A 12867-nucleotide genomic window follows, 5' to 3' on the forward strand; every position below is an offset into this window, starting at 1 on the left:
AGGCAGATGAGGAGAAGCCAGCAAAAATGGTGTAGGTGTTGAACGAAGAAGGGAAGTGGTACGGACTGATTATGAACATTGATAAAACAAGAACAATCGTATTTGGAGATAAGGAAATAGGAAGGAAGATCAGTGTTGATGGTATTGAACTAGAAAATGTAGAGAAGTTCACATATCTGGGGAGCGACATAACATATGATCTAGACTGTAAGAAGGAAATAGTGACTACAATAGAGAAAGCAAGAGCGAGTTTGAAGGCAATGGATAACATCTGGAAAAGCAAAGCAATTAGCTTAAGAACAAAGCTGAACCTCTTGAAAACGTGTGTATTCATCAGCATGTTGTATGGATGTAAAACATGGGTGATAATGAAAGATTCAAAGAGAAGAATATTGGCATTCGAAAGGAGTTATCGAAAGATTTTGAGAATAGGATGGATGCAGAAGGTCACCAGTGAGATACAGCCAAAAGAGAACCTGCTGCAGAAGAAGGTTATAAAATGGAAGCCACAACTATTTGGGCATATTTGCAGAATGAACGACAAACGAAAATTCAACACCCTGGTATTCGGCATAAGGGACGGTTTGAATAGGAGAGGCAGACCCCACAGAGAATGGATAGATGATATAGTAGATGGGCTTAGTTTCTCTAGACTAGCTCCACACCACTCAGCACTGGACAAGAAAAGATGGAAGGAAATAGTGAGAGAGGCATCAGACATCAATGGGCGTTGAGTCCACAGTTGATGATGATGATGATGTTCTAAGGGGCATAGATCCACCACACCTAACTGGCAACCCACTTGTAGCAGTTTAAAATAAATATGCTCAACAAAAGTAAACCTATACCCCAACCCAGCTGCACCTCGCCTGTAGCAGTTTAATGAAATATACTCACCAGGAGAGCCCTCTCCAGCATTGCTAGACTCCGGAGCATCAGATGCTGATGAGGGACCTGACTCCAGGGTGAGGAAGAGCTTCTGGCTTGTTGGATCAGCTTCCTCTGGCATCTGCTGACTGGTGGCATCCTCTTTATTGGCCTCTGCCTTCTCCTCTCCCTCTCGGCTCTCACCGGAGAGCTGAGCATGGTCTCGTGAGGAGTCCATGCTATCCTTGGGGAGCATGATTGGGTCCCTCCCAGGAATTGCAGTGAGCTGCTAAATAAGTGGCATGTTTTGGGAGATGTTCCCCCCATCGCCCCACTGCAGTCCATTGGCTTCTTTCAGCTTCTAATAATTCTATCTGAGCTCCTTGATTTTGATCTGGCATTGCTAAGCATCCCTGGTGTACCATTTCTCCATCATGTCCTCGAAAATCTTCCCATAAATGTCCACATTTCTTTTGCCAGTTCACAGTCTGCTCAGCAGATTCATCACCACACACAGAAATGAGATCCTGGATCTCCTGATGGCTCTTCTGCGACCCTGAGAACTCTAATCAGAACTAGAATCCTGAGAACTCATGATGGCTAGATGTGATCGCTCCTGAGGTGTGGTATCCACGCTGGACAGAAAAAAAATTAATTCAAATTCCCAGGCTTCCTGTTACCTACTTCCTAAGCACCTGGAAAGCAGCAGAGATGAAAGTGGCCAGAATGGACACTTGTGGGGCATTGTAGGATGCATCTTGAGGCCAATAAAACTGATTTAAAGTAACTCTGTTTCCACAGTAGCATTAATTCAACCTTTTTAATTCAAACTTGGTGTTACACCACCTGGGAGGTGTGGAGCGAGAAAGGTGACCTTAGCACCACTTAAAATTGACATACTAGTATTTTCAGTGAAGACCGTCACATTGTAAAATTGATCTAAGTGCCTTAAAATGGACTTTATGCTCTAGGGTAGACATAGCCTTAAAATAACATCCACATTTTTACAATTATGACTAAATTAACTAGTGGAACAACTTACCTTGAGAGGCAGTGAATTCTCCATCACTTAAAGACTCTAAAGTAAAAAAAGCCCACGTACTAACCTTTCTGTAACTGTTGTTCTTTGAGATGTGAGGCTCATGTCTATTCCACATTAGGTGTACTCACTACTGCTGGAGCTTTTTCCCCACAGTGGTATCCAACAGGCTGGCTCCATCACCCTCTGATGCTGGATGGTCTTACATTAGCATAAGAGGCATTGCTGGCCGTACACCCTCTCAGTGCCTTCTAACACTGGCTAACTTGAGAGATGGGCAGAAGGGTGAGTCATGGAACGGACATGATCAACGCATCTCAAAGAACAACAATTATTGAAAGGTTAACAACACGTTTTTCTTCTTTAAGTATAAACACAAAGTTGAACCAGTTAACTGATTAATCAAGGAGGAGTGTGTGTGTGGTGTCTACTCACTTCATGTCAGCTGGAGCACCCCACCCCCACTATGGATGGGGCTGCTTTGGCCAGGCTGGAGCACCCCTGCTCATTGCATGCCCCAAGCCTGCCACAGCTGGGCTGGAGTGCCCCTGCCTCTGCCTGCAGCACTCCCAGGCTGTGGACGAGGGCTGCTCCAGCCCCCACTAGTTAATTATAACCGGTAAACCTCATCCATTTAGAGTGAAGCTTACCAGTTAATCATTAACATCCCCAGTCAGAGATTCAGTCCGCTCACTGTGGGCTGGTTTAGGTTTGTTCCCTACAATGGCAAGAACTTTTTCCATCGCTTCTCCAGAGACAAAGATTTTCTCCTCTTTGGCCTACTCTTTCCTTTTCTTCATTTCACCTATTCCTGCTAGCTTGTAACGTCTTCAAAGCCCCATTATATTTACTGGAATAATAACATAAATACCTCCTGCTTCTAATATATGGATTTTTGAATTAAAAATTCTAAGTAATTACGAACATTACAAAATGAGAAAACTTTCCTCCTTTAGAATACTCATACTGCGTGAAGGACATAAAGCATCAGTCTGAGCAGAACTGAGCTTAGAAGAGCAGTGCAGCAACTTTTAAATAAAGCACAAAGTTTTAGTTTTTCCCATCCTTTTGAGTTAGAGACGGGGACAGCACCCACGGTTTTTGCAATGAAAGGCCAGATACAAATTTGTTCCTCAGCTGCCCAGGGTAGTGTCATCACTGTTTGCTCTGGAGCAAGTAAAATAACCAGTGTTTACAAAATACTTCTAAGTAATGGATTTTAAAAATTATTTATAATGTAGAACAAATTTTACCTTTAAGCTTTAATCATGTGCTTAAATTGTTGGCCATATCTCTTTAAACTCATTCCTTCCCACATACTAAGATACATTTCTCTGTTATTGGGATGTTCACCTTATTTGGAAAAAAGCAAAAATTAGCCCTAAATATTCATCATTGACTCCAGCTACCACACAGCAAGCTCCACGCCACCATTTGTCAACTTAGTAAGCAGAAGGGTTTTGGTGGTTAAAGTTGTTCCTCTCCTTGGGCTTGTCTACACTACCACCTTCCTTCAAAGGAAGGATGGTAATTAGCGTGTTGGAAGTTTACTAATGAAGTACTGCCATGCAATTTTGAGGAGTAAGGGAACTTCAAAGTTGCCCCGGCACTTTGAAGTACCGGCGGGTGATCCACAGCTGGACGCAAGCTGGTGCTTCGAACTTTTAAACTTTGAAGTTGCTGGGGGGTGCGGGGGGGATGATTTGCTTAATGAAGTGCTGCGTAGTCGTGGTAGTGTAGACAAGCCCCTAGAGGAGCCTAATCTCTAAAGAAGCCAACAGGAAGAATCACTCATGTAGAAAGCTGAACAAGACTAAGGCTACTTTTATTTACTGCAAAAATAATCATACATGTAGAACTGCCAAAACAAGCAAGTGTTCTTTGGTCTTCTCTCTCTCTCTCTCTCTCTCCTGAGATCCAGGGCTCGCTGTTCAGAGCTCGACTTGAGTATTACCTAATCCAAATTTATTTTAACATAATGATTCAGATCTGACATAACTGACTTCTCTCCTCATGTGACACTTGACTATGAGGTAATTTTATATTCCTGACACCCAAACCACAAATAAAATCTCTAGTTCTTCTACTTATCAAAGACCCAGAAGATTATGGTCAGTTACATTTACAGCAGCTGTTTCATTTAACAAGTGCAGTTGCAGATGGAAGAGAAACAGAGTAGCATGTGAAAGAGTGGAATATAGGAGAAAGAATGTCCATTCATTTACCTTGATCATTAGGCATTTTATCTGAGGATTCAGCTACCAGGACAAGCACAAGGGAGGAAAAAATGAGAGAAAGATCACCAGGTCTGAGGAGGTGACAGATAGTGTTCAAAGAACTTCAAACAGCAGAAATATACTTGTCAGACAAAAATTACCTTTTTAAACACACTTGCATAGAAACAAGACTAAATATTAAATCAACATACACCTTTTTGCGAGTTATTTTTCACTTTTTCTTAGAGATATTATCTATATTAATAGCTGTGCTAGAAAACAATTTCTCCATGATTCCTTAATTGATACATATTTTCAAAGCTTGTTCATTCCTACCCTTTCACCAGTTACACATGAACAAGCATTCCTTGATTAGCCCTAAATATTCATCATTGACTCCAGCTACCGCACAGCAAGCTCCACGCCACCATTTGTCAACTTAGTAAGCAGAAGGGTTTTGGTGGTTAAAGTTGTTCCTCTCCTTGGGCTTGTCTACACTACCACCTTCCTTCGAAGGAAGGATTGTAATTAGCATCCATGACATTAACATGGAATTGTTCACAGGCCGTCATGCAGTGAGAACTTATTTGCAAATCCTGCTGCCTTATCACTGGTAGGGTTGCCAACTTTCTTATTACACAAAACTGAACCTTCCTGCACTGCCCCTTCCCCACAGAACCTCCCCTGCTTTGAAGCTCCACCCACCTCTCCCACTTGCTCTATTCCCTCTTCCATTGTGTGCCCTCCCTCACCCCATTCATCAGACTGGGACAGGAGGGTGGGCTGCTGGAGGGAGATGAAGACTCCAGGTGGGGGTTCAGGAACTGGGGTGAGGACAAGAATAAGCAAGATTTGTGGTGCAGGAAGGGCTCTGGAATGCAGCCAAAAGGTTTAGCATGCAGGCTCTGGGCAGGGGTACAGGCTCTGGAATGGGGCCAGGGATAAATGGTACAGGAAGGTTGAGGGATATGTGCTGGGGATGAGGGATTTGAGGTATAGAAGAGAGCTCAGCGCTCAGGCAGGAAGTTGCAGTGTTGGCTTTAGACGTTTGGATGTGGGAGGGGACTCTGGGTTTGGGCAGAGTGTTAGGGTGCAGGATTTGTGGTGTGGGATCTCAGTGGCACTTACTGGCTCCCAGGATGTGTCTGCCAGGTCCCTACAGGCTCATGGAGCATGGGTGGTAAGGTAGACTCCATGCATTGTCCTTGTACCTCTAAGTGCCAACCCCACAGTTCCCATTTGTCACGGTTCCTGGCTAATGGCAGCAGCAGAGCCAGCACGTGGGGTGGTTGCAGCACCTGGGGCTCTCCCTGACTGTTCCTCTACTTGGGGCTTCAGGAATCTGGTGCATACTTCTGGAGCCATGCAGAGCCAGGGTGGGTAAAGAACCTGCCTTAGCTCCAGACTCTTACTATGCCACTGTCCAGACTTTTAACAGCCAATTGTTGTTGGCACTGCTGACTGAAGCTGCCACGATTCTTTTTCACTTGGGGTGTTCTGGTCAGAAACCAGATGCCTGGCAATCTGAGCCATTGGGCAGGTGCAGTACACTGCACCTGAAGTCTTAGGATAACTAGAAGTTTGTTTTTGTGAGGCTCATTTACAGCACTGACTATGTGTCTGTTCCAGCCAAAGGTTGCTGGAAGCATGAAGAGAAAACATCTTCTCTAATCAAACATCATCATCTCCTCCCCGCCTCATATGTAATGCAGAATTAATGCTGCCAAGTTGCATTTTCTGCAGGGATTTCAGGAAATGCTGGGGAATACACAAGACTTTACCTTTTGGTGTTCTGAACTGTACTGCCTCCGACATAGGCCCCATGCCCTTGGAGTTGCGGGCCTGGATTTTGAAATAATAAGGCGTATCCAGGGTTAACTCTTGGATCTGGTGTGTCAATCTGTTTCCCACCACAGGCTCGATGACCCAGTCATGTATCTCAGCATTCACATCTGTGCTGTAGTAAATGATGTATCCTGTTCAAAGGTACCAATAAGGTAACATTTATGCATTAAATAATAGGATTTTTACTGCCCATTAAATAACTCAAGACCACAAGTCCTACTGAGTTTTGATGGAACTGGTGCTCTTAAACCACTGAGTGGCTTTTGAGAACCGTAACCATCTTTGTTTCAATACATAAAAATTAATTTAAATATTAACAGCTCTTGGGAAATTTTAAATTATTGCATAACAACATAAAGTATACCAATGTCATTTTAAATGCATTTCATTCCATTATGGAGAATTCCGTATTTCCATCTTCAATTTAAATCGTATAAAAACAATGTCAAATAATAATTTGAGGATTAATGTAAAAATGGTCCCTCCCCAAATATTAGTTTAGAGAAGGATATCTTTGAAATAAAAAAAATAAAAAAAATAAAAAGCAGTTAAAACTTTGCTACCTCAGTTTGTATTAATAAAGAAAAAGCTTAAACCTCAAAAGAATTATGTATTTCCTGTAAAGGTATATTAAATCATCATAATCATTTATTGAGTATACTGTCCAAGTGAACAGTTGAGCTTGCAAACCGGGGACTGCACACAGGGAGTTAGAGAGGGAGTTTGGAAGGGGCCGGGGACCCTTGCCTTTCTTTTAAATCCCTCTTCTAGGATGGCAGGCATGAATAGTGACAGGTCTGCTGTTGTTACCCGCTTGGGATGTGCCATGTTTGTCTCCCTTCCCGAAGAAAGAAGAGATTTCGTCTGCACTAAGTGCAAGCTGGTCTCCATTTGAGAAGAAAATATTAGAGGACTGGAGGCTCAAGTGTCGACCCTACATTCAGTCAAGGAGGATGAAGATTTCTTTGACAGAAGGGAGTGTTTAATCTTGCAAGCACGACAGTCAGAAGAACCGGGGAGGGCAGTAAGGGATGAAGCAGAGAACTGGCAGCATGTAACTTCTAGAAGAAAAAAAAAGGCTGGTACACAAGTCCCCCATTGATATAGAGACAAGCAATCGCTTTCAGGCTCTCTCCACTGGTTCTGTGGTGGTGAATGCTTTGGAAGGTGCCTCACAGGGAAAAAAAATCGGAAGGGAACTGTTTGTACTGCAAGGCATGGGATGTGTAGTCCTATGGGTGGGGGTTCAATGACCACTACCCCCATAAGAAAAAGACAGATGGTGGTGGTTGGGGACTCCCTCCTAAGAGGGACTGAACCATCCGTCGACCGGACCTGCAATCTCGTGAGGTGTGCTGTTTACCGGGAGCTCGAATTCAGGATATGACTGAGAGCCTTACAAAACTGCTCAAGCCTTCAGAATACTACCCCTTCCTACTTCTGCATGTGGGAACTAACAATACGGCAAAGAATGACCTTGAGTGGGTTACTGCGGATTATGTGGCACTGGGAAGAAGGGTCAAACAATTTGGAGTGCAAGTGGTGTTCTTGTCCATCCTTTCTGTTGAAGGGAAAGGGGTGGGTAAGGCCTGTCCAGTTGAGAAAGTAAATGCATGGTTACCCAGGTGGTGTTGGAGAGAGGGCTTTGGATTCCTCCACCATGGGACACTGTTCTGGGCACAAGGATTAATGGGAAGAGATGGGGTCCACCTAACCAAGAGAGGAAGGAGCATTTTCGCAAGTAGGCTTGCAAACTTAGTGAGGAGGGCTTTAAACTAGGTTCACTGGGGGCCAGTGACCAAAACCCTGAGGGGAGAAAGGAACTTAGAAGCTGGGAAGAAATACAAAGAGGAATGTACAACAAAAGTGGGCCCCTGGCTCGAGTAGAGAGGGCAGGGAGATTGACTGGTTATCTAAGGTGTTTGTACACCAATGCCGGAAGCCTGGGTAACAAGCAGGAAGAATTAGAAGCTTTGGCCCAGTCCAAGAACTATGACTTCATTGGGATAACAGAGACTTGGTGGGATCACTCGCATGACTGGAGCGCTGTCATGAAAGGGTATAAACTGTTCAGGAAGAATAGGCAAGGGAGAAAAAGAGGAGGAGTTGCACTGAATGTAGGAGAGCACTATGATTGCTTGGAACTCCAGTTCATAGAGGGAGAAAATCCAGATGATAATCTATGGGTCAAGCTTAGTGGTGTAGGCAGCAGTGGAGATGTGGACGGTGTCTGCTTCAGGCCGCCAAATCAGGATGAGGTGATAGATGAGCCTTTTTTTGGACAACTGAGAGAAGTTTCCAGATTGCAGGCTCTCGTTATCATGGGGGACTTTAATTACCCTAACATCTGTTGGGAGACCAATACGGTGGTACACAAGCAGTCTAAGAAATTTCTGGAGAATGTTTGGGATCACTTCTTGGTACAAGTGCTGAAGGACCCAACCAGAGGTTGTGTGCAGCTCGACCTGCTGCTTACAAACAGGGAGGAACTAATAGGGAAGGCAGAGGTGGGTGACAACCTGGGAAGCAGTGATCATGAGATGATAGACTTCAGGATCCTGACCAAAGGAAGGAAAGAGAGCAGTAAATTACAAACCTTGGACTTCAGAAAAGCAGACTTTGACTCCTTCATGAACCTAATGGGAAGAATCCCCTGGGATGCTACCATGAAGGGAAAAGGAGTCCAGGAAAACTGGCAGTATTTTAAGGAAGCCCTATTGAAGACGCAGAAAGAAACCGTCCCAGTGTGCGGCAAGAGAAGTAAATATGGTAGGAGACCAGACTGGCTTACTGGGGAAATCCTTGGAAAACTTAGGCACAAAAAGGGAGCTTACAAAAAGTGGAAACTTGGACAGATGTCTAGGGAGGGATATAAATGTATAGCTCGAGAATCCAGGACAGTTATCAGGAAGGTGAAAGCACAACTGGAATTGCAACTCGTGAGGAATGTCAAGGATAACAAGAAAAGTTTCTGCAGGCATGTGAGCAAGAAGAACGTGCTCAAAGAGGGCGTGGGGCCCCTACTGGAGGAGGGAGGTAACCCAGTGACAGAAGATGTAGAGAAAGCTGAAGTACTTAATGGTTACTTTGCCTCTGCCTTCACAGACAAGGACAGCTCCCAGACTAATGCGATAAGTGATGCACTGTGGGATAAAGGTGTACAGCCTTTGGTGGGGAAAGAACAGGTTAGGAGCTATCTAAAAAAGCTAAATGTACATAAATAGATGGGCCCGGACCTCATTCATCCAAGGGTTCTGAGGGAGTTGGCGTATGTCATTGATGAGCCCTTGGGCATTACCTTTGAAAGGTCATGGAGATCGGGAGAGATCCCAGATGATTGGAAAAAGGCAAATGTAGCGCCCATCTTTAAAAAAGGGAAAGAAGGATGATCTAGGGAACTTTAGGTCGGTCAGTCTTACATCAGTCCCTGGAAAAATCATGGAGGGGCTCCTCAAGGAAGTCATTTTGAGGCACTTGGAGGAGGGGAAAGTGACCAGGAATAGTCAGCATAGATTCATGAAGGACAAGTCATACCTGACCAATCTGATTAGTTTCTACGAAGAGATAACTGGCTCTGTGGATAGGGGAAAATCAATGGATGCGATTTATCTTGACTTTAGCAAAGCTTTTGATACAGTCTCCCACAATATTCTTGTTGGCAAGTTAAAGGAATGTGGATTGGATAAATGGCCGGTAAGATGGATAGAAAGCTGGCTAGAAGGTCTCGCCCAGCGGGTAGCGATCAACGGCTTGGTGTCAGGACGGCGGTTGGTTTCTAGTGGAGTGCCCCAAGGTTTAGTTCTGGGTCCTGTTCTGTTCAACATATTTATCAATGACTTGGATGAGGGGTTGGATTGCACCCTCAGCAAGTTTGCGGATGACACTAAGCTAGTGGGAGAGGCAGATACACTGGAGGGTAGGGATAGGGTCCAGAGTGACTTAAACAAATTGGAAGACTAGGCCACAAGAAATCTGATGAGGTTCAATAAAGACAAGTGCAGAGTCCTGCACTTGGGCTGGAAGAATCCCAAGCATTGTTACAGGCTGGGGGTCCGACTGGATTAGTAGTAGTTCTGCAGAAAAGGACCTGGGAGTTGTAGTGGATGAGAAGCTGGACACGAGTCAACAGCGTACCATTGTAGCCAAGAAGGCTAATGGCATATTAGGTTGCATCAAGAGGAGCGTTGCCAGTAGATCCAGAGAAGTGATTATTCCTCTTTATTCGGCTTTGGTGAGACTGCATCTGGACTACTGTGTCCAGTTCTGGCCCCCAATTATAGGAAAGATGTGGATACACTAGAGAGGGTCCAGTGGAGGGCGACCAAAATAATTAGGGGCTGGAGCATGTGACCTATGAAGACCGGTTGAGGGAACTGGGTCTGCTTAGTTTGCAGAAGAGAAGGCTGAGAGGGGACTTGATAACAACCTTCAGCTTACTGAAGGGAGGCTGCAAAGAGGCTGGAGAGAGGCTGTTCACAGTGGTCACAGATGGCAGAACATGGAACAATGGTCTCAAGTTGCGCTTGGGAAGGTCCAGGTTGAACATTAGGAAAAACTTTTTCACTAGGAGGGTGGTGAAGCATTGGAATGGTCTACCCAGGGAAGTAGTGGAGCCTCCATCCCTGGAGGTGTTTAAGTCTTGGCTCAACAAAGCCCTGGCTGGGCTGATCTGATGGGTTTGGTCCTGCCTAGGGCAGGGGGCTGGACTTGATGGCTTTTTTAGGTCTCTTCCAGCTCTGATTCTATGAGTGTATGGCATTAAATAAGCACGCCTAAGAAATACAGGGCTAGCCCTATGAACCCACATAAGAGGACAAATGATGTCCCTTTTCTTCCCTGCATAGGCTACCCGTACAATGGGTTCAAGTGTGGAAAGAGATATGTACTGTGCATGGCAGCTACGTCCTCTCCCATGCAGGTGGGTGGCACCCACATCTATTCCCTAGACTGGTCCTGTGCAATGCATCTATGATCTGCCCTAAGCAAGGATCAGTTATTAAAGCAGCAATCAAACCCAGAGATTAATGCAATTCAGGACAACTCTCTTCAGTTTTGCCTCATTAATTGGTTAGTATTTTCCATAGATTGCTCAGCAAAGATATGTAAAACACAGAAACTGCGCTTCTTAATGAATTTCCATACGAGACACCTAAAATTATGTCAAAAACTTTATTATGGCTGCAAATGAAACCACAGAAGTTAAGGGAATGTTATTATAAAGTTGCTTGTGAACCCTTAATTTGACCCTTTTGGTTGCGTGCATTATGACACGGTCTTTAATGACATAATCACATACTGTTTTTTGCACAGGACTGTGCTTCCTTCAGATCCTGGAAAAATTCATTTGGGGGTATGTCTACACTATGAAATTAGGTCTAATTTACTGAAGTCAATTTTTTAGCATCTAATTTTATAAATATGAAGGCATGTCTTCACTAAGCACCGGTGATCAAAAGAGCATGTCCCCATTGCTACAGCTAATATTGCCTAATAGTGACACACTGTGAGTAGCCATCTTGCAGTTCCTGATGCCCTTTTGAATGCTGGGTTAGGATCCCAGTATCATGGGTGGTTCTGGATACACGCTGTTAGCATCTCATGATGCACTTTTCTCCTCCCTCCCTGCTTGAAAGCAACAGCAAACACAGGTGAGGAAGAATGTGAGGAAGCCAGACATACAAAGGTGGAGGAACCCACTGAATGAAGCAACTGGGCTGGCCTACATTGGCAGCAATCAGGCTTAGTGACACAGTGGAGTGCTGGTTCTGGTTCACCAAAACAAGCACAGACTGATGGGACTGCAGTTACACGGCTATGGTGTGATAACCAGTGACTGCAAAACCTTTGCATGCATAAGGCCAGTTTCATGGGACTTTGTGAATGGTTTTTCCCTGCATCGAAGCACAGCAATACCAGAATAAAACCTCTCTGACAGTTAAGAAGCATGTGGTGATAGCCCTGTAAGAAGCTTGCAATGCCAGACTGTGATGGGGCAACAGATGGAATGCATATTCCTATCTTAGCATCAGACCACTCTACCAAATAGTGCATAAACTGCAAGATATACTTCTCCATGGTATTGCAGATACTGGTGGATCACAACAGTCATTTCAATGTGGGACGGTCGGGAAAGGTGCGTGATGTGTTCATCTTTAGGACTGCCAGTTTCTTCAGAAAGCTGCAGGATGGCACATTCTTCCCAAACTGGAAAATTGCCATTGTATATGTTGAAATGTCAGTAGTTATCCTTGGAGACCCAGCCTGCATTTATTCCCATAATTAATGAAGTTATACATATGCAGCCTTCACAGCAGTAAGGAACAGTTCAACTTCAGGCTGAACAAGCACTGAATAGTGGTAGAATGTGCCGTTGGCTGTTTAAAAGCACACTGGTAAAGTTCACTGATTAGATTAGACCTCAGCAAAAGCAATGGTCTCACTATTATTGCTCCTTGTTGTGTGCTATATCATACCTGTGAAAGTAAGAGGAAAAAGTTTCTGGTGGGATATAGGGTTGAGGCAGATCACCTGGTAACCACTTAAAAACAGTGAGACACCCGGCCAATAAGGAGCCATACTGCAGACCAGAGATGCATTGATGTGACAGTTGTATGTTGCTCGTGAACAAGCTAACACCCATTGTACAAGTACTACCCTGTAACTTTTCCCTCCTCCCTGCCCCAACACAGTTGGTATAGTGTATAAAGACCCTGTTGTTCTGAAAAAAACCCCAATGTTTTATTTAGGAAACACAGGTAACAGAGACATAACTGAAGAGGAATTGTGGGAGTATCTTGGGTCTGATAATGGAGCGGGGAATGGCAGGACACAGGAACATGTGGCTTATTACAAACACACTTTGTAGCAATCAAATCTGTGGGAATTACATCCTTCTGCTCC

General features: G+C 44.4%; 1 protein-coding gene across 7 annotated transcripts in view; it reads right to left on the reverse strand.

Moving 5' to 3' along the window:
- Nucleotides 1-12867, reverse strand: part of NEO1 (neogenin 1) — a 400117-nt gene that overhangs the window by 29196 nt on the left and 358054 nt on the right. For 4 of the 7 annotated variants that reach the window (XM_075006455.1, XM_075006452.1, XM_075006451.1 and 1 more), the window contains exons 20-21: nucleotides 5904-6098; nucleotides 4132-4164 (exon numbers count right to left, since the gene is read on the reverse strand). In XM_075006455.1, the coding sequence (XP_074862556.1) occupies nucleotides 4132-4164; nucleotides 5904-6098 (228 nt within the window). The remainder of the gene's footprint in view (nucleotides 1-4131; nucleotides 4165-5903; nucleotides 6099-12867) is intronic. The other 3 variants (XM_075006454.1, XM_075006453.1, XM_075006449.1) reach the window with 1 other exon arrangement.

This window comes from Carettochelys insculpta, chromosome 12 (genome assembly GCF_033958435.1).
Source record: "Carettochelys insculpta isolate YL-2023 chromosome 12, ASM3395843v1, whole genome shotgun sequence".
NCBI lineage: Eukaryota > Metazoa > Chordata > Testudines > Carettochelyidae > Carettochelys > Carettochelys insculpta.